Source organism: Trichosurus vulpecula, chromosome 8 (assembly GCF_011100635.1).
Source record: "Trichosurus vulpecula isolate mTriVul1 chromosome 8, mTriVul1.pri, whole genome shotgun sequence".
In the NCBI taxonomy this organism is placed as follows: Eukaryota; Metazoa; Chordata; class Mammalia; order Diprotodontia; family Phalangeridae; genus Trichosurus; species Trichosurus vulpecula.
In genome coordinates, this window is record NC_050580.1 from 65350433 (window position 1) to 65369670 (window position 19238).

A 19238-nucleotide genomic window follows, 5' to 3' on the forward strand; every position below is an offset into this window, starting at 1 on the left:
TTCTCTTGGGCTAAGTTCCTTGTTTATTACCGTTACCCAGCATTCAGTTTTTTCTTTTGGTTGTTCTTTCTGTTTATATTGTTGTAACTTACGTTTTGGGCAGCCAGGTGGTACAGTAGATAGAGTACTGGGCTTCAAACCAGAAATGACTCTTTCTTCTTTATGAGTTCAAATCTGGCCTCAGACACTTAGTAGCTGTGTTATACCCTAAGCAAGTCACATAAATTGTTTGCCTCAGTTTCCTCATCTGTAAAATGAGCATGAGCTGGAAAAAGAAATGGCAAATCCTTCTAGTATCTTTGCCAAGAACACCCCAGATGAGGTCACGGTGAGTTGAATGTGACTAAACGACAACTTAAGTTTTGCTTTCTTGGTTTCTTTTATTTTTGCATAATTTTATATAAAGCTTCCTATATATCTTTGAGTTTTTAATATCTATTATGTCTTATGGCATCATGTACATCATATAAAATGATGTACCATCATTTTAGTCATTCTCTACCCATTTCACAGTCTATTTTGTTTTCAGTTCTTTGTTACCACAAAAAAAGAGTGAGCAAATTATTATCTTGGAGGGATTGTTGTCTTATTAACTTCTTGCACAAGGTGGTGGGACACGGTGGAGAGAGTGCTGGGTTTGGATGCAGGAAGAGCTAGTTTTGGATCTTGCCTTTGACAGTTTTTATTGGTGTAAACCTGGGCAAGTAGGCCTCTCAGTACGTTAGCAGCTGCCTAGGATTCGTGCATTAGATCATAGGTGTAGGTGTGTTGTGACCTGCTCAGTATTTCCAAACTGAACTCCCCTGTGTTGCAGGCCATGTTCACTAAAGCACTACTGTTCAGTTATCTTGATTTAGAAGTGATCCTGGATTGAAAAAAAGAGTATCACGTGAACCTGGTAACGGACTGTATGTTTCCCTAAGTTTGGGAGAGAGTCTTGAGTCTTGGGTTGTCTCCAGTCTTCGTCCATGGAGGGAACTGCCATTCAGGCCAATGAAATTTCACGTCCTTGAAGGATTGAAATAGTTTTCCTCAGTTCATCGTCATCATTCTGTACTGTTAAATTAAGAATTGACTCTTATGGCACAGAGACACTTAAAATGCCCTTCTCTGAAAGAACGTAAGAATTGGTACTAGGATGCCTCCGATTTTCTAAAGCATTACAAATATCCTGACCTGCTGTGGAATTCAAGAGCAATTTTTCTGTAGTTACCCCAAGGAATTTCTTCAGGCTGCAGGCCCAGGTTTCTGTGATGATTTTTTTTTTTTTTTGCTTGGTGGTGGCTGTCTCCTGTTCTACTTAGGTTCTGCTGGCCTCCTCCACTCTGTAAATGTTTACCTGAGGTGTCCTTTTGAACTTTGCTGCCTTTATCTCCCTTAGGTGGTAGGTGGGGAATGAGTGAGTGGGCTTATAGGAGACTTGCCCTTGAAGGTTTATGAAGCTGTTTCATAGTTTTGAAGTAGAAGTTGGCCCATGTGGCAGCGTAGGGCACCTTCTTTGTTTTCCCCAAATTTAATCCAAGACACATTTATTAAGCACCTACAGTGTGTGTGAGAGACAATGCTTAGGTTCCAGAACTGTCATAGTTAGGAGAAGTGTCACTCATTGGCTTTGCAGTGGCCTTCAAGGATTCCGTGGAGAAAGAGGTAAACCTCATTCGGTGTTCCTGAAAGTGTTACAGAAAAGTGTGTGTGTGTGTGTGTGTGTGTGTGTGTGTGTGTGTGTGTGTGTGTGTAAAATCAATCTATACATACTTCTCTTTGTCAGTTCTTTCTCTGAATGCAGAGTGTCTTATTTCAAAAAGTTATCCCAAGTTTCTGCTGTGGCCATCCATTGCTTAAGGAAACTGGCCCTACCCTCATGAAGTTTAAAGGTCATATGACTAACAAGTTTCTAAGATGTTTTTAAAGAATCAGTTTTGTTACAAGGCAAATAACTGCTGTGCATTTTTTTTTAAAAGGAGAGGAATACCTGTACAAGACCAGTAGATATCAGATCTTCCTACCATAGTCAAAAAACACTGAGAGCCCATTGTGGTTGGATTTGTATTTAGTGCCGTTGGTGGGGTTACAAAAGAAAGAGATCTCAAGGAGACCCAAGAAGGGAGGCACTATCATGGAATTCCATGAATGTTGTACTGGAGACCTACATTCTAGTTCTGACTCAAGCTATATATGACCTTAGGCAAGGCTCTGGGCCTCATTTTTCTCATCTGCAAAAGTGGCTAGACTACATTATCTTTAAGATTCCCTTCAAGTGACAACATGCTGTGATTCTTAGTTGATGGTTAATATAATGCAGGCTGAGTAGGTACTGAGTTGTAAAAGTGGATGGTCACTCTTTAATCTGAGAATTTTTTTTCTTTTGAGAAGTGAGTTCTAAGCACATTTTACAAGGAGATGAAAAATGAATTCAAAGGCTGATAGATTCAGAGCTGTAAGGGGACCTTTCCAACTGCTTCATTTTGTAGATGAGGAAACTGAGGCCCATGTTAATAGGAAGGCAACTGTGGGGTGGGGGAGGACTGGGGAGAGAAAGCATTCTAGGTCATCGATGTAGATTTAGAAGGAATCTTAGAGACTATTGCTCCAGCCCCTTTATTTTACAGATGAAACTGAAACCTAGAGAGGTTAAGTGATTTTTTTTCTCTAAGATCACACAGGTAAAATAAACAGCTGAGCTAGGATTTGAACCCCGATCTTCTGATTACTTATCACCAGTGCTCTTGGCATGGTTGGAGGCACAGATAAAAGAATTAGCGAGTGACTTGGCTAAGGACACACAGGAAGTAAGTGGCCGACCTGGGATTTGAACTCGGGTCCTCTGCGACAGCTAGGTGACTCAGTGGATAGAAGTCTATTAGACTCATCTTCCTGAGTTCAAATCTGGCCTCAGATAACTTAATAGCCCTGTGACCCTGGGCAAGTCACTTAACCCTGTTTGCCTTGGTTTACTCATTTGTAAAATGAGCTGGAGAATGAAATGTCAAATCATGCCAAGAAAACCTCAAATGGGGTCAAAAGAGTCAGACATGACTGAAAAATGACTGAACAACCATCTCTGCAACGGCAGCATTCATAAGCATATTCAGAGGCAAAGACAGGAATGAGCAAGCCTCTGAAATCTAACAAGCAGATTAGCTTGGTTAGTGTAGTGGGAAGGGAACAAGGCAAATGTAAGCTGATGAAGTTAGGGAGCATGCTCATGTAGGCTTTTGGGCCCTGTCTTCTCCTTAGTACCCACAGGAAGAGAACTTGGGATATTTTCCTTCATAGTTTTCCCTCCTGATTTTTTTTTTCTATCTGAGCTGTCATCTCTTCCCTCCATTTCTATTTTGATAGCCTTTACTGTTTTGCTCAGAGGGCAACCAGGTGATGCAGTGGATAGAATGTCGACCTCTAGAGTCAGGAAGACTCATCTTCCTGAGTTCAAATCCAGCCTCAAATACTTACTAGTTGTGTGACCCTGGGCAAGACACTTAACCCTCTTTGCCTCTGCTTACCCATCCATAAAATGAGCTGCAAACCACTCCAATATCTTTGTCAAGAAAACCCCAAAAGAGTCAGGTCACAGAGAGTCAGGACATGGCTGAAACGACTGAACAATGACAAAAACTGTTGTGCTCCAGTTAATGAAGACAGTTAATTATTTCTTAATCTTTGTTCCTTCTGGAAAGCCACCTTGGAATCTGTTTCCCCCTTACTTGTGACTGGCATTGGTAGGGAGCCAGTGCCCAGACTGGCATGCCTCCCCCTTCCCCAATCTGTTACCAACTACAGTAAGTTCACACAATTGAACCATTTCCTTCATTTTAATTTCATGGAGTGACTCACTGGCTAGCTGGTTGTGAGTTTCTCTTTACTATTTTGGGCTCTCCTTTGATCTCCTAGGAGTTGGGGGGGGAATGGACTGGAGGTTCGGGTGTTAGATGCTTTTCAGTGTAATTCGTTAACTCATTTCTTCCTTCTTTCTGTGCAGGCCCTGTTTTCCAGAAGATGCACTATTACAGATATTCTAATGCTGAAGTCAGCTGTTGGTACAAGTACCTTCTGTTCAGCTACAACATTGTCTTCTGGGTGAGTGTAAGAGGAATCGGGTGGAGCTTCGCTTGTCTCTTCTGTGAGGCTCTCAGAGCAGTAGCTGGAGTTGAGGGCCCCAGAGGAGGTGTTGATTAAACTGGGGGTTTGGCTAGGAGCGTACATAGTTCACTTTGTTCAGGCTGGAAGGGAAGGTTGGAAACAGCTCTTTTAAAGGTTCAGGAAATGCCTCAAGAGGCCACATGTTGACTTCTTTCTTCAATATTCACACTTCCCATCTGGGCTGGAAAGTGGGTGAAAGAAGAGGGAAATTCATTCAAGAATTGCTTCATTTTTCTAAAGTCTCAATTTTTTTTTACAAATGGCTCTTGACGACCTTTGTTGATATTTTGGTGCTTTTAATACCAAGTGCTTAGGGAGCTGAGATAGTGAAAATGGGGTGGGTTCAGAAGGCATCTGGGAATTGTATCGGACTGAATTTGAGCATCCAGGAAGGTGTATTATGAGCCGAAGGGGACCTTTGACCCTGGAGAAAATAGAGCCCTTCTCTCCTCTGTGCTGCTTTCTGCTCCCAGTTAGACCTTACCCTGTCTTTAATACCTCCATATAGGTAGTATTCAGGGCCATGGAATTACAGGTTGCTATAGTGAGAGATCCCTTTTTGAGCCAGAGAACCTGGGTTCAAATCATAGCTTTACCTTTTAACTTCCTTACATGACCCCAGGAAAATCACCTAAGATCTGTTGTCCTCCATTTCTTCATTTTTAATTGGCCCAGATCAACCCTGAGGTCTCTTCCAGTCCTAAATTTTTAATCCTATAAGATTCTTCAACCACCAGTCTTAGCCTCCCTCCTGACATCAAAACTGATATTTTTGACCCTTAAACATGGACTACTCTTCTGGGAGCAGGAAATAATTTCAAACTTGAGAACACGACGAGTCCACTGTTGAATGGGTGTAGCATTTAAAGAAAATGTTTTCCCGGCAGTGCCTCCTGATATGGCGGAACTGTAATCTCAAAATTACAGTGCTTTGACATCTCCATGGTAATTAAAGAAACCACACCACCCACCACCATGTTTTAGTGTGATTTCCATGGGTGGCTGACACTTAGATCAGGCCAAGGAGCCTCAGCCTTCTGATCTTTCTTATGTACATAGAGCAGCATCTTCCTCCATAGTATTCATGCTGCCTGATGCAGTTTTTAAAAATTCCATCTTGTTCAACTCCGGCTGCATACATATTTCCTCTCCCCCTGCAGAAATTTAGTCATCTGTTTTCTAAGGCTTTGAAGCTATTTTTCCTCCTTTTCCTTTTATGTAATCTCTTGGCTCCTTGAGTGTTGTACTGGGTTTACCATTAACACATTTGAAGCACCAAATTCAGATAGCAAAAGTTCATTACTCTGAAATTATAGCAGGTCCAGTTGGTGATTGAAGGTGGCTGCAATGTTATCAGTGTTCTGCAGAATTGGAAATGTATTTGACTGAGAGTTAATCATTTTTCAAGTTAGCACGCAGTGTTAGGACTCGAAAATGAAGGAATAACGTAGCAGAGAGGCTGGCTTTGGAAATGACGGTGCTGAGAGAGATGGCCTTTGCTGAAGAAGGACAATGAGGCCGACAGCCCTGTTAGGTTCATAGTAGTCTCTTGTCTTAATCTGTGGGAATATAGAGCAAGGGGCTAAATGGATTTCCTCTACTGGGGGGTTTGGGTGGGGGCGATTAGTGTTGAAAAGGAATGAGATTGGCATTGCAGATCCTGGGGAAATGGCATTGGATTTGGAGTCAGAAGCCTTGTATTCACATTCTGGCTTAGATTATTTATTCTGGCCTTAATTTCCTCATCTGTAAAATGAATGAGACTAGATGGCTTCTGAGTTTCCTTCCCCTTCTTGATCAATGATCCTAGAATGTCCTCCAAGTTCTTAAAATTCCAGCCCTAAAATCTATGAATCTGTGATCATTCTTAGGAAGAGAGGCAGGATTGGGGATAGTAGAAAGAACCACAGAGCTGGACTCTTGAGTTCAAGTCTTGAACATGGGTATTAAACTAGCTATGTGAGCTTGGATTACTTAGGGTTGCTAGGCTTCAGTTTTCTCACCTGCAGAATGGGGATGGATATTCACTGTACTTTGTTAATAGGGTAATTCCAGGTATCTGCTGGAGCCAGCTCTGATTAGAGAGCTGACTGTTAAATTTTCAGCATGAGCATTTATTTATACTCTGGAAATCAGCAGAGTACTACAAATCATGGTTCACCTTACTGTTTTATTGATCGCCTAGACTGAACAAAATGATGTAGAGAATGTTAAGGGTGTCATGAGCATGCCCCCTTGCACCCTTCTCAGAGGTGGTTGTTAAGCCTACTACTATGTAATCATGAGATTATAGATGAATAAAGAGGTGAATGTGCTTTGGAACAAGTTTTTAAAGTAACCCAGAGATTTTAAATCTTTACCTTCAGTAGATAAGTAGGATCATAGATTCTTAGATGTCATCTAGGCAAACCCTCTCATTTTACTAGGGAAGGAACTGAGGCCCTGAGAAGTTAGATGGCTTGTCCAAGTTTAAACCAGTAGTAAGTATCGGAGCTGGGATTTGAACCCAGGTCTTCTAATCCCAAATCCGGTACTTTTTCCCCCTTCTACTTCACTTGACTTAGTTTTTATTATCTCTTACTTCAGTCCTGCCATCTCAGTCCTGCCTCACTTTAATGACATGTGATGTGGGGATGGCTACCTGCCTCCCACTTAGTAGATGTCCCTTGGAGGGTGTAGTGGCTGGAACATATCCTCATAAGGGTAACCTGGCCAGGATCCTCTCTGAACTGAGTTGTCCTCAGACTAGACCAGACAGATGGACATTGTCTATCTCCTTCATGTCTAGATTGTATTAGAGCTTGCGTTCTGCTGAGAAGCCAGAGTTGGCTCTCTGTTTCTATGAGACATCAGACGAAGACTTGATTGTATGTTATTAGAAAGGATTTTCATTTGGCATAATTGTAGATCATTGGTGCTGAGGGGTTTAGTCTTCACCAGGTGGGTTATTTTTTAAAGGTGAAGTCTTCCTTTGGGCAGCTTACTGTGTCAGAGGGATGTTAGACAATTGATAGTTTATCTTCAGAATAGAGAGACAGCTGGTTTTGTGAAAAGAGCTCTGATTTGGGAGTTTCAAGGACCTGGGTTTGAATCCTGGCTCTGTTATTTTGAGGGTGTGGGCCCTGGAGGGATGTCAAGAGTGCCCCTGCATTCAAGTCTTGAACTTGAGCACTGAACTAGCTGTGTGATCTTGTCTTGATGTTGCTAATGTTCTTTCTAGACTTTAATTTCTTCATCTGTAAAATGAGGGGATTGGATTAGATGATTTCTGCATCTTTTCTACCTCTGAAGCCTGTGATCCCATATTTATTTGTTTGCCTACTTAAAAACATCACCACATTGATACGTTAATACTGAGTCTTACTTAGCCAGCAGTTAAATTTCACATTTAACCAGGGAATTAGTGGGGAAATGTATCAGGAAGAAAGAGAGGCCAGAAGAGAGATGGCTGGGAGAGTAAGGGGTCCTTTGAACTTTCCCGATTGGATTCAGTGAGCTGACTCGTCTGTCCTTCACTTAAGCTGATGTCTGTGACTGTATTGCTACTTTCTTCACCAGAGATTAGTTAAATTAAACAATAATCAGCATGAACCCTTTCTTGGACATGTTTCAAAGATTGGAGTAGTAGATAAAAGGAGGGAGACTTTCTTCCAATGCATTAAGTGAGAAGTAGTAAAAAATTAAAATTGCTAGCGTGACATAATTTGCTGTGTTGGTATTCAGGGTTTATAACCTGCTTGCCATAAACATGCCAGAGTAAGAATATGCAAGTATCAGCTTGTTTCTCTTGAGTAATGCTTACTTATTATTAGCACAGGTAGATGGCAAAATGTTTATTTCAAGTATTTATTAACCTTTATCAAATAAAGTATTTATTGTGCTAAAGGCTGGAGTTACTAAGAAAGGCAAAAAATAGTCCCTGGGCTCAAGGAGTTCATGAAGGTCTAATGAGGTAGACATTGTGCAAACAATTATTTAGAAACAAGATGTAGACAGGATAAATTGGAGCTAGTAACAGTAGTTGGAATTTGAGAGAGAGAGAGAGGGAGAGAGAGAGAGAACTTTATTGGCCTGCAGAGTGCCATACATGGTATCTCATTGGAAGCTCACACCAACTCTGTGACGCAGGTGGGATTATTATCCCCTTTTTACAGATGGAGAAACTGTGGCTAAGCAAGGTTTAATGTCTTGCCCAGCTAGTAAGTGTCTGAGGCAGGATTTGAACTTTGGTCTTGTAGACTCTTAACTATAGGGTAGTATTCTTACTCATTGGGCCACTTAACTGCCTCAGTTGATAATCTTGGAGGGAAGGCACTAGATCAAGAAAGGTTTCTTGCAGAAAGTGAAATTGTAATTGGGACCCAAAGGAATTCAGGGAAATCAGGAGGCAGATGAGGAAGAAAATTCTCGGCATGGGGGACAGCCAGTGAAAATGCTCAGTGTTGGAAAGTAATGTGTCTCATGTAAAGAATATCAAGGAAGCCAGCCTCACTGTATTAGAGAGTGTGTTAGAAGATTGGAGCAGTGGGAAGATGCCAGGTTACGAAGGGCTTTGAATGCTAGGATCTATCTATCTATCTGTATATATATTTATAGATATATATATTTGAATGCTAGGGTATATTCATATATATATGTACACATGTATACATACATACATATATACACATGTATATACACACACATATATATTTTGATCCTGGTCATGATAGGGGTCCATTAGAGTTGATCAGGTAGAAAAGGGTGACATAGTCAGACCTGCTATTTAGGAAGAGAACTTTGGCCTTGGAGAGGAGCATGAATTGGACTGGGAAGAGACTGAGACGCAGGAAGACTGGCCAGCAGACATTTGTCCAGGCATGAGGAGGGAAGGGTCTGCTTCAGAGTGCTGGTGGTGAGAGGACAGAAAGGGGAATATCTGAGAGATGTTAAGAAGGTAGAAATGACAGAATTTGCCAATTGATTAGAGATGGGGACTGGGAGAGAAAATGAGGAGTCACAGATGACTCTCAGGTTTTGAACCTGGGTGACTGGGGGAGTGATTGTATCCTCAACAGTAATGAGAGTGCGGGGAAGAGGGAGGGTTTGGGAAGAAAGAGGAGTTCAATTTTGGAGGTGTTGAGTTTAAGATGTCTATGGGACATCTAGTTAGAGATATCTCATAGGTAGTTGTAGATGTGGGATCAGGAGAGAGAGGTAAGGGCTGGACAAATAGAGCTGAGAATGGTCTGAATAGAGATGATAATTGAATCCAAGGGAGGTGATGAAATCATTAAATGAAATAATATAGAGGGAGAGAAGAAAAGGGTCCAGGACAGAGTCTTGGGGGCCATCTACTATTAGTGGGTATGACCTGTAAAAAGATCCAGCAAAAGAGACTGAAAAGGAGAGGTCAGACAGGTAGAAGGAGGACTGAAGGGGAGCAGTGTTATGATACCCTAGAGAGAAGAGGGGATCAAAAAGAAAAGAGCTGACTGCTAGTGTCAAAAGCTGCAAAGAAGTCAAGGAGGAGGATGACTGAGAAAAGGCCATGAGACCTGGCAGTTAAGGAATGACTGGTAACTTTGTAGAGAGCTGCTTTATTTGAGGAATGAGGTTGGAAGCCAGACTGCTGAGGTGAGAAGAAAGGAAATGGAGGCACCTAGGTAGATGGCCTTCTCAGAGGGTTTAACCACAAGAGGAAAGAAAGCAAGAACATGCATAGGCTGGTCAAGTGAGGGATTTTTGAGGATGAAGGAGAGATGGGCCTGTTTGTATGAAGTAGGGAAGCACCCAGCACACAGGGAGAGGTTGAAGATTAGGGAGAGAGTGAGGATGATAGAGGAGACAGTCTACTGAGATGATGGGATGGAATATAGAAGGAAAATCCAACTCGTCATATGAGATAGGGTTGGTGGAAGCCATCTGATTATTTGTTTATCTGCATATCAACTTTTGACCCAAGTCATGAGTGCATGAGGCAAACATATAATTGTATTAAATCATAGATCTAAAGCTGGAAGGCATCTTAGAAATCTTCTAGTCCAATTCCTTCATTTATACATGAGAGAACAGTCCCAGGGAGGTGACATTTGCTTATTTAGGGTCACACAGAAAAGTGTCAAAGGCAGGTTTTGAACTCCACTCCCCTGACTTTAGAGTAGTTTTTTTTTTCTCTCTCTGCTACACCGAAACTTATTTAGACCAACCCCCTATACCTTAGCAAGTATTTATTAATGTGCTAGGTGTTGGGATAGCAGCACAAAGAATCAAATGCTCCTTCCTCATATGGAGCTCACTGCTTTAATCTGATAAGAGTTAGAGCTGGGAGGGCCTTGGAGATCATCAGGCCAACCTGTTGGTAGAATTTAGAGCTTGGGAGAAACTTAGAGGCCATCTTGTTTATTAACCTTTTCATTTCACAGTTGAGGAAATTGAGGCCCAGAGAGATGACTCTGTCAAGATCACATCTGTAGTAGGTGTCAGGCGCAGTTCGAACCCAGGTCCTTTTGCTTTCCATTGTTCTAAATGGACTTGTAGTCTTTGAAGCAAACAGTCCAAACCACTTACATTTATTCTTTGGACTAATTTCAGGTTTTAGTTGTACATGGGTTCTGCTATTATCTCTGTCACTAATTAGCTGTGTGACCTCAGACAAGTCACTTCATTTCTCCTGGGCCTCCCTTTTCTCGTCTGTGAAATGAAATTTTGGCCTAAATGATCCTTAAGGGTCCTTTCCAGCTGTACTGTGCTCTGATTCTAATCCCATTTTGAGGCTTCATGATGCAGAGCAGAAATGACAGTGATCAGGCCACATTCTGCAGAGCTCAGGGCCCTGTGGACGTTCTCATTGGGCTGGGGGGCATGGGCTGCTGGAGATGTCGGTACTGAATTACCCTGGGGAGATAGCCACACTGCACACTTACTGGGCTTGGGTACTTTGTGTATCCTGGCTGGCAGGTCTGCGTGGAATAGTGACCCTGCCTCCATCTGTTGGAGCTAAATGTGAAATGAAGGGAAATTAAAATGCTTCAGGTTTTTCATCAGCCCAGACTGACCAATTAAAAAAAAATGGACACTGTATTTGCTGTCCCACATCCTGGTGTTTCCACACCCTAGCTGGCTCAGAGGCAGATGCTCCAAATGCTTAATTGGAGAATCCATTAAAACTTGGAGAGGTAGCATTTTCTGTCTGTCTCTGAGGGCTCTCACCTCCGCCACTTGAGTGTCAGCCTTCACTGATGCAGCTCAGATTCATCCATGGGCAATATTTTTAAAAAGAGGCAAGATACTACTTTTGGGGACAGATAGTGACTAATTGCTCACTGATTAATTATTCTGAGTAAAGGTCCTATTGAGCTAGCTTTAATAAGTAAATATGTGATTAGCAGCCATTTGTATATGAGTAATTAGTGTGTACAAATCTAAAAATGCAACCCCAAAAAAAGCTTCATAGGTTAAACATATTCCCAGCTGTATTATTTGCACTCTTCATTTCCTTTAAAAACCCTTTCTTCAGAGGTAGTACAACGGTAAACTTCAGGGAATTCTTATTTCCATTAATGGGGCCCTGAATTAATGAGGTTTCGCTGTGTCAGGGCAGGGGAGCTAAAGGAGGAATCTATTTGACTCTCTCACATTTAGGGCTTTCAAGAACTCACGGCTTTATAAAGACTGTCTCTCACTCGTATGTATTGTCGTATATTGGGGCCCTCAAGTAGCAAACCAATTCATTCTTCCAGCAAATATTTGAGTGCCTTCCGAGAGTGATTAATCATGGACTTGATATTTCTAGGTTTGGTCAGAACCTGCTAGATTCCATCTTATGATGACTGTGAACTCTGAAGAGCTGGCTAGCATTTATATAATAATGCTTTAAGCTTTTACAAATGTTATCTCATATGATCCTCACAATAATCCTGTGAGGAGGAGCTATTATTAACTTCAATTTTGCAGACTAGGAGGCTGATGCTGATGGAAATTAAGTGACCTGACCAGGGGCACATAGCTAAGTGTCTGAGGTTGAATTTGAACTCAGCTCTTCCTGATTCCCAAGACCAGGGCTATTAGGGTATAACTTCACCCCACCTAGCTGACAATCATAGACTTATGGCCTCTCATAAGTGGGAGGGCTCAGTTTGTTATCAGCCTTTCCCTGGCCAGGAATCATTTATTAAGTATTTCCTCTGTGCAGGGCACCTCACCACATGCTGGATAATTGGATGTCTAATCTTTACTTGATGGCTGACCTTCAGAGATGGGAAAGTCACTCCCTTCCAAGGCAGCCTGTTCCACTTTGGATATCTAATTTTTCAGAAATTCTTCCTTATCAGTGAGCTTAAATCTGTCTCTGTAAATTTACCCATTAATCCTAGTTCTGCTCTTTGGGGCTAAGAAATAACAAACCTAATCCTTTTTCCACATAGAACTCTTCAGATATCTGGTCACCTCTCATTTCTGTGCCTTTTCTCTGCTCTTCCTTCTCTCCCATCCTCCCACCCACCCTCCAACTTTCTTGCTGTGTATTAAACAAATAGCGCATGGAATTAAAAAAAAATAAATTCTATTGATACCTTTAGTTTTTATATCATCTAAATTTCTCCCTTCCTTAACCCCTTCCAGAGAGCCATCTCAATAAAGACATTTTTATTAGATTGTAATCATGTCGAGGCCAGGGACTGCCTTTTGCCCTGGTGTGTAATAGGTATTCAATAAATGTTTATTGATTTATTATTAAAGAAAAATAAGAAAAAAATCAGTAAATCCAAACAATACATTGAAAAATATTAAATACGATATTTCACCTCTAAGGACCCCAACCTCCTCAAGGAGTTGAGAGAGGGGTCTTAGGAACTCCTTTGTCTGTAGCCCATGGTCCTCCAGCTACACCTCTTCTGTATGGCTTCAGATTCCATCATTATCCTGGCTACCATTTTCCACCCTGTCAATGTGGTCTTACTTAAATTGTGACATCCAGAACTAAATATGACATGATATTTATGTCCATATATATTCAGATTGAGTATGGCCAATTATTGGTGGAGTATAACCTCCCTTTTTCTTTCTTTTAATGTAGTTCATGGTTGCATTACCAAGATAGCAACACTCTCATACTTTATACTCTAGATGAGTCTGTATTAATGGACAGAAATTCTAAATTTGAATTCTCAATGCTGGTGTGCCTGTGTCTCCTTCCTCACTCTCTTATTCTCCCCGCCTTTCCCTCCATTCATTGCTAGAATGAACACGGGTAAATTGAAGGGGGCTAGAATAGTTGGTGCTTGAAAAGTGGGCTGACCTTGCACCTTGATAGCACCAACTCACTTTCAATCCTTTAGAAAACCTTGACAAAGCAAGATTCCTGGGCGAGGCCTGGGTGTTATCAGTTATCAGGTGTAGCTCAGAGGATTCTGCTGGCCTATCTTGTTGGACCCAGAATTCCACCCAGCCCACTCTTCCTGAGGCCTCTCCCTGACTTTGTGTGGTATACATCTCTGTGTGTTTGGAGAGGAAAATTCTGGTGGCATTGAAAACTTTAGCCCGGTGCCTTTGTTCCCCTGGATCCCAATAAGTATTTGTTGAATCGGACTGAACTTCTTTGTGATTTCGCCTTGCTTTGAAACCCTGGATCAAAAGCAACATGTCCTTGGAAATGGTCCATAATAGTGTCTTGCTCTCACTCCCAGAGTTCACTGTGGCTTTCTAAAGCTCATCGAGGGACGGCATCTGTGTCTTGTCTTTGTTTGCAGTTATGGAGGCCCACCTGCTGCAGGAGCAGGCTCTCCAGTGTTAGCTGAATGAACGAATGTGGGGTGTTTGGCACAGTCCTGAGGTTACTTGAGGATAGAGAGCCAAAAAAACATATTTAACTTGTTGCCAGCATTTTACTTTGAACCTGATAAGTAAGGAAGGGCCCCTTAGGACTTTTAAAAAAGTGCCTGAATGTTGGGTTTGTTTTTTTTTTTTGGTAGACAGTTAATTGGATTGTTAGACTCAATTAAGGTCTGCCAAATCAAAGTGAGACAAGCTCCCTTTGACATCAGTAGCTTGGTTATTATCCCTACTTTAAAAAACAACAACAGAAAGCATATGGTGGACTGGAGGTTTGATTGCAGGGTCATCTGATTTAGTAAGTACTGTATCTCAGAACCTGAACATCAAAAAGACCTGAGGAAAATGAGGGGCGGTGGGGGGGGGGGGTAGGGCTGGAGTTGGAGAAGCTAAAGGACCTGAGCTCACTGCCCAGTCTTTCTCTTGCTACCTGTGTAATGAAGGGCCAGTTGCTAGGGAAGTTTCTTCAGTTTCCACTTTTGTAAAGTGACAGGCTCTTTAAAGCTCTTGTAGCTTTAGGATCTGTGATCCTAAGGAGTTCAGCTTTATAGAACCATACATAGACCCTCTCAACCTGTAAGGGAACTCAGAAGCCATCTAGTCCGAACCACTGATTTTACAGGAAATTGAGGCCAGGGAGATTGTGACTTGCCCAAGGCAGCGCCGAATCCCTTTTCTGGCATCCCTGCCTGGCTGCAACCCTCCGTGGTGGGCCTCCAGTTTCTACTAGAATACCTCTGGTGGAAAATTATGAGAGCTCAGTGGGATAGCTCAGATTGCCCTGGAGCAGAGGCTACAGCTGAAATTCTCCCTTTTTGTAGAGCCAGATAGGGAGACTGATACCAGAATCTGGAATGAAATTACAAAGGAATGAAAAGGATTTGTTAAGTGATAATTATGTGCCAAGCACTTTGCTAGTTGCTGGGGATACAGATACAAAAGTGAAATGGGCCTGGCTTTGAGGAGATAACATTTAAATGGGAGAAACCTGACAGTGCTGCTAGGTGGTGTAGTAGATAGAACCAGGCCTGGAGTCATGAAGACTCATCTTCCTGAGTTCAAATCTGGTCTCAAAAACTTCCTAGCTGTGTGACCCTGGGCAAGTCACTTAACCCTGTTTGCCTCAGTTTCCTTATCTGTCAATGAGCTGGAGAAGGAAATGGCAAACCACTCCAGTATCTCTGCCAAGAGAGCCCCAAAAGGGGTCACAAAGAGTCTGACACCACTGAAAAACAACTAAACAACAGCAAACCTGATATTGAGGGAGTATTGACTCCAGTGGAGGGAGTTTTGGTCTGCAGAGTAACAAAAGTGGTGAGTGGAATTATAGGGCAGTCTATGGCCATTCCCTTTCCAAGAAGCCCTAATCACTTTTTGCTTGGCAGTACTGCCTGACATAATGGAGGGACCACTGAACTTGGAGTCGAGACCTGGGTTTGAGTTCTGGGTCTGACATTCAGCATTTGGGCAAATCACCACCTTTCTGAGTCTTGGTTTCCCCACTTGTGAAATAAAGGTAATGATAATGATAAGCTCTAATAGTAAGGATAATGCCTACTTCATACGGCTGTGATAATAAGTGGGTGCCACCGCTGCTGCTGCTGTTAAATACGTTCTTTTTTTAAAAACTATTTTTTCTTGTTTTTAATGTTATCATTGATATCTTTTGTTTTTCTATCACCTATATTCTCTCTTCTCATCCCCTCCCCAATCAATAGTCTTCCTTTATAATAAAGAATAAAGGGAAAATTAGCAAAACTAACCAACATACTGAATATGTATATGCAGTATTAAATGCCCCTGGTCCCTCCACCTCTCCAAAGAGTTCTTTATGGTATTTCTTCTTTGGGACCAGACTTGATCAACTAAATGCAGTTTGAAAAAGTCTAACTGACCCAGATAAAACTTTGCCTTAGGGTTGCAGTAAACCTGTTAAATGTGTTGAGGGGGGTACAGAGGTAGGGGGAGGTAGGGCAGAGAAATGTGTCCTGCTGCAGGAACCAGCAACAAGGGGTCTGAATCCAGTCCCAGTTAAGTCAAAGTTTGTAAGTTGGACTTGCTGGGATCTTCATGGGAGGCTTTGAACCTTTGTTGTTACGTTCACCATTTGACCTGTCACAGAGTACATAGATTTGGAGCAAGAAGTTGTCGAAGAGAAACTATTACTATTGTACTCTGCACTTAGACACCCTCTGACAGAAACAGGCCAGTCTCACACCTTATTCCTTGATAGGCACTTAGTTATCCCCCACTTATCATGTGTATAGCTTGTTTGTACATATTTGTTTGCTTGTGGTCTCCTCCCATTAAATTGTAAACTCCTTGAGGGCAGGGACTGTCTTTTGCCTCATTTTGTATCTTCAGGACTTTGCATAGTGCCTGGCACAGAGTAGGTGCACAATAAATGTTTATTGATTGATTGACAATTTAATTTAAGAGTAATCTGATTTCAAGTCACTTCTGACTTAGAGGTGTCCAAAATGAGTTTTCCCATGTCCTCTTGACATGTCTCTGCTTCAACACAATTTTAGGCAACCTTTATGATAATAATAAACAACCATCATTTATTTAGTGCCTGTTATGTTTCAGGCACTGGACTAAGGGCTTTACAAAAACTATGTCACTTGGTCCTCTACAGCCTTGTGAGGTTGGTGCTATTACCATTCTCATTTTACAGTTGAGGTTAAGTGAGTTACCCAAGGTAACACAGCTAGCCTCTGAGGTCCTATTTGAACTCAGATCTTGACTCCAGGCCCAGTACTTTATCCACTCACTGTACCACCTGGCTGATTTATAGGAATCCAATAATTGGCATATACAGAGCACACATGTCTTTATCCCCTTCATTCCTGATCATGCCCCTAGAGTAATCAATGAGGTTCTTCCCATAGTTCTATTTGGAGAGTCTAAATTGAATAGAAGAGGTACCTCTTATTGAGTGGGAAGACGGCTCTGGTAGACTCTAATCTCTTCTGGGGATGGGGAAAGGAGATTGCCTTTAGATGGGTCAATATCCAGCAAACTCCAGCTGCAGGGTGGAGGGTGGGCAGGGGGAGGCCAAGACCTCAGTATTATCCAGGTTAGAGGTACTCATCCATTTGCCTAATAAAAGGTCTTTTTTCTTTGTCCTGACCTACCCTAACCTTCAGACTGGGAAGTAAGGAAAAAGAGTTCTCTATTAGGCAAGAGAAAATGTTTCATAATATTTTCAGTTTTACAAATAAGATTGCTTTAAAAAAAAATAATGCTTCAACAAAGAGATCTTAGAGACCATTGAGTCCAACCCTCCTATTTTATAGAAGGGGAAAGTGAGGCGCAATGGTTAATGAGTATGCCCAATATCACATAGCGGAATAAGTGGAATTTGAGCCCAGATCCAAACTCAGCAGACTTCCCATTGTACTATGCCCACTTGTGCTTAAAAAGAATTTTCTGTTAGTAAAAAAATGTGCATTTATAAAAACCAACCTACAATGGTCCTTGTTCTGGGCAGGCTGCTGTGCCCTGAGCAGTTTCTCATCTTGTTTACCCCTAGTCACTAGCACTGCCCATGGGACATTTACCACAGAGTATCCATGGCAGAGTTGACAGAGAATGAACGAGCGGTATCGGAGTCCAGTCCTTGACCAGTCCCCATAAACGCTCACCTTGTTGTCCACCGTTTGAATCTGCCCTAAAAATAAAATGGAGTTTGGAAACAGTAGTGAATGTGTGGATTTATTTCACTGGCTGTTGTTATTTGTTATAAAGGTTGTGTTTCTCTTTTTTTTTTTTCATTTGTGGTGTGCTATTGATAAATTTGCCGGGAATAAAAAAAAGAAAGAGTGTTAAAAAACACAACAACCATGTAAAACAGAAGGAAACAAGAGAAGCAGGACAGCTGGGAAAGTATTGTATTGAATTTATCATATATTTTAAAAGAAAGCAAGATGTGCACAATAGAAATTAATGATTTCACATAATCCTATTTTTTAGTTCTACTTTGTGCTATTTGAGGGTGTTCATTAAATTAAGAATAAAAAATATTTTGTTTAGTAGTTTTTCAGTTGTGTTCTACTCTTTGTGACCCCATTTGGGGTCTTCTTGGCAAAGATGCTGGGGTGGTTTGCCATTTCCTTCTCCAGCTCATTTTACAGATGAGGAAACTGAAGCAAACAGGGTTAAGTGACTTGCCCAGGGTCACTCAGTTAGTAAGGGTCTCCAGCCAGATTTGAGCTCAGGAAGATAAGTCTCTATCCACTGCCAACCCCTCTTCCCCCAGTCTCTAAATTCGAAAATCTATACTATTTCTTAGGCTCTGATCATCCAAAGAGAAACTTGGGAGAGGAGGACCACACAACTAGGCAAAGAATGTTTTGGCCTAGATCTTTGATGGTCTAAAAAAGTTGTCAGCAGAATAAAACTAAAAAGGAAGGGGCAAAGGATGTGAAATATGCTTTTATGGAGCAAGGCAAGTATGCTTCATTCCCTCTGAGCTCTCATTTATATGAGCCAGAAGAAAGGAACAAATGAAAATGTTAATTAAAACAGAACGAAGTGCCTCCTTCACACAGTAGTTCTGAAAAATTAAGTACTTCAATGCCTTTTGTTTTTATGTTTGTCATTTCCAGATACAACCTTTAATCTTTTCCATCCCCCCCATTTGAAACTTCCCTTGTTATAATAATGATAATAATTACAGTAATAAGTAACATAGAGCACGTACCATAGGGGCAGACACTGTGCTAAGTGCTTTATAATTATTACCTTTTTTTGTTTTCACAACAACCCTGAGAGGTACTCCCATTTTATAGATTAGGAAACCGAGGCAAGCAGGTTAAATGACTTGCCCAGGGTCACGCAACTAATAAATATAGGAAGCAGGATTTCTGGTCTTCCTGGCTCCAGGCTTGGCCCTCTAACCACTGAGTCACCTAGCTGCCTCTGTAACAAATAAATACTATTTAGGACAAATAGCCAGTGTAAGAAATGGGGGGAGCAGTTTTGTTTCCACAGATTTGAAAGTATCCTTCCCCCCCCCCCACCCCAGCTTTAGCAGAATGTAAGTCAGGTGACTTGATTAGAACTAGTACTAATCAGAGCTCTCATCTAGCAGAGACCAGGCCCCTGGTCGGGTGAGATGTTAGAGGCTTGTCCGCATGCTTAAATGAACCATTTGAGGAGGGCATGATGTAGGCAGTCAGGGAGTTGCATCTGGCCAATGAAGAGCCTGGCGGGAGATTCGAAGTGGGGGTCAATAAAAGGACTGGTGTCCATCCGAGTCCTTATGGTCTTCAGTACTCTCTAAA

General features: G+C 41.7%; 1 protein-coding gene across 2 annotated transcripts in view; it reads left to right on the plus strand.

Annotated features, from left to right (window-relative positions):
• TSPAN14 (tetraspanin 14) overlaps nt 1-19238 on the plus strand; it is an 84973-nt gene that overhangs the window by 42294 nt on the left and 23441 nt on the right. For both annotated transcript variants that reach the window (XM_036735558.1, XM_036735559.1), the window contains exon 2: nt 3980-4077. In XM_036735558.1, the coding sequence (XP_036591453.1) occupies nt 3997-4077 (81 nt within the window). In that variant the 5' untranslated portion in view covers nt 3980-3996. The remainder of the gene's footprint in view (nt 1-3979; nt 4078-19238) is intronic.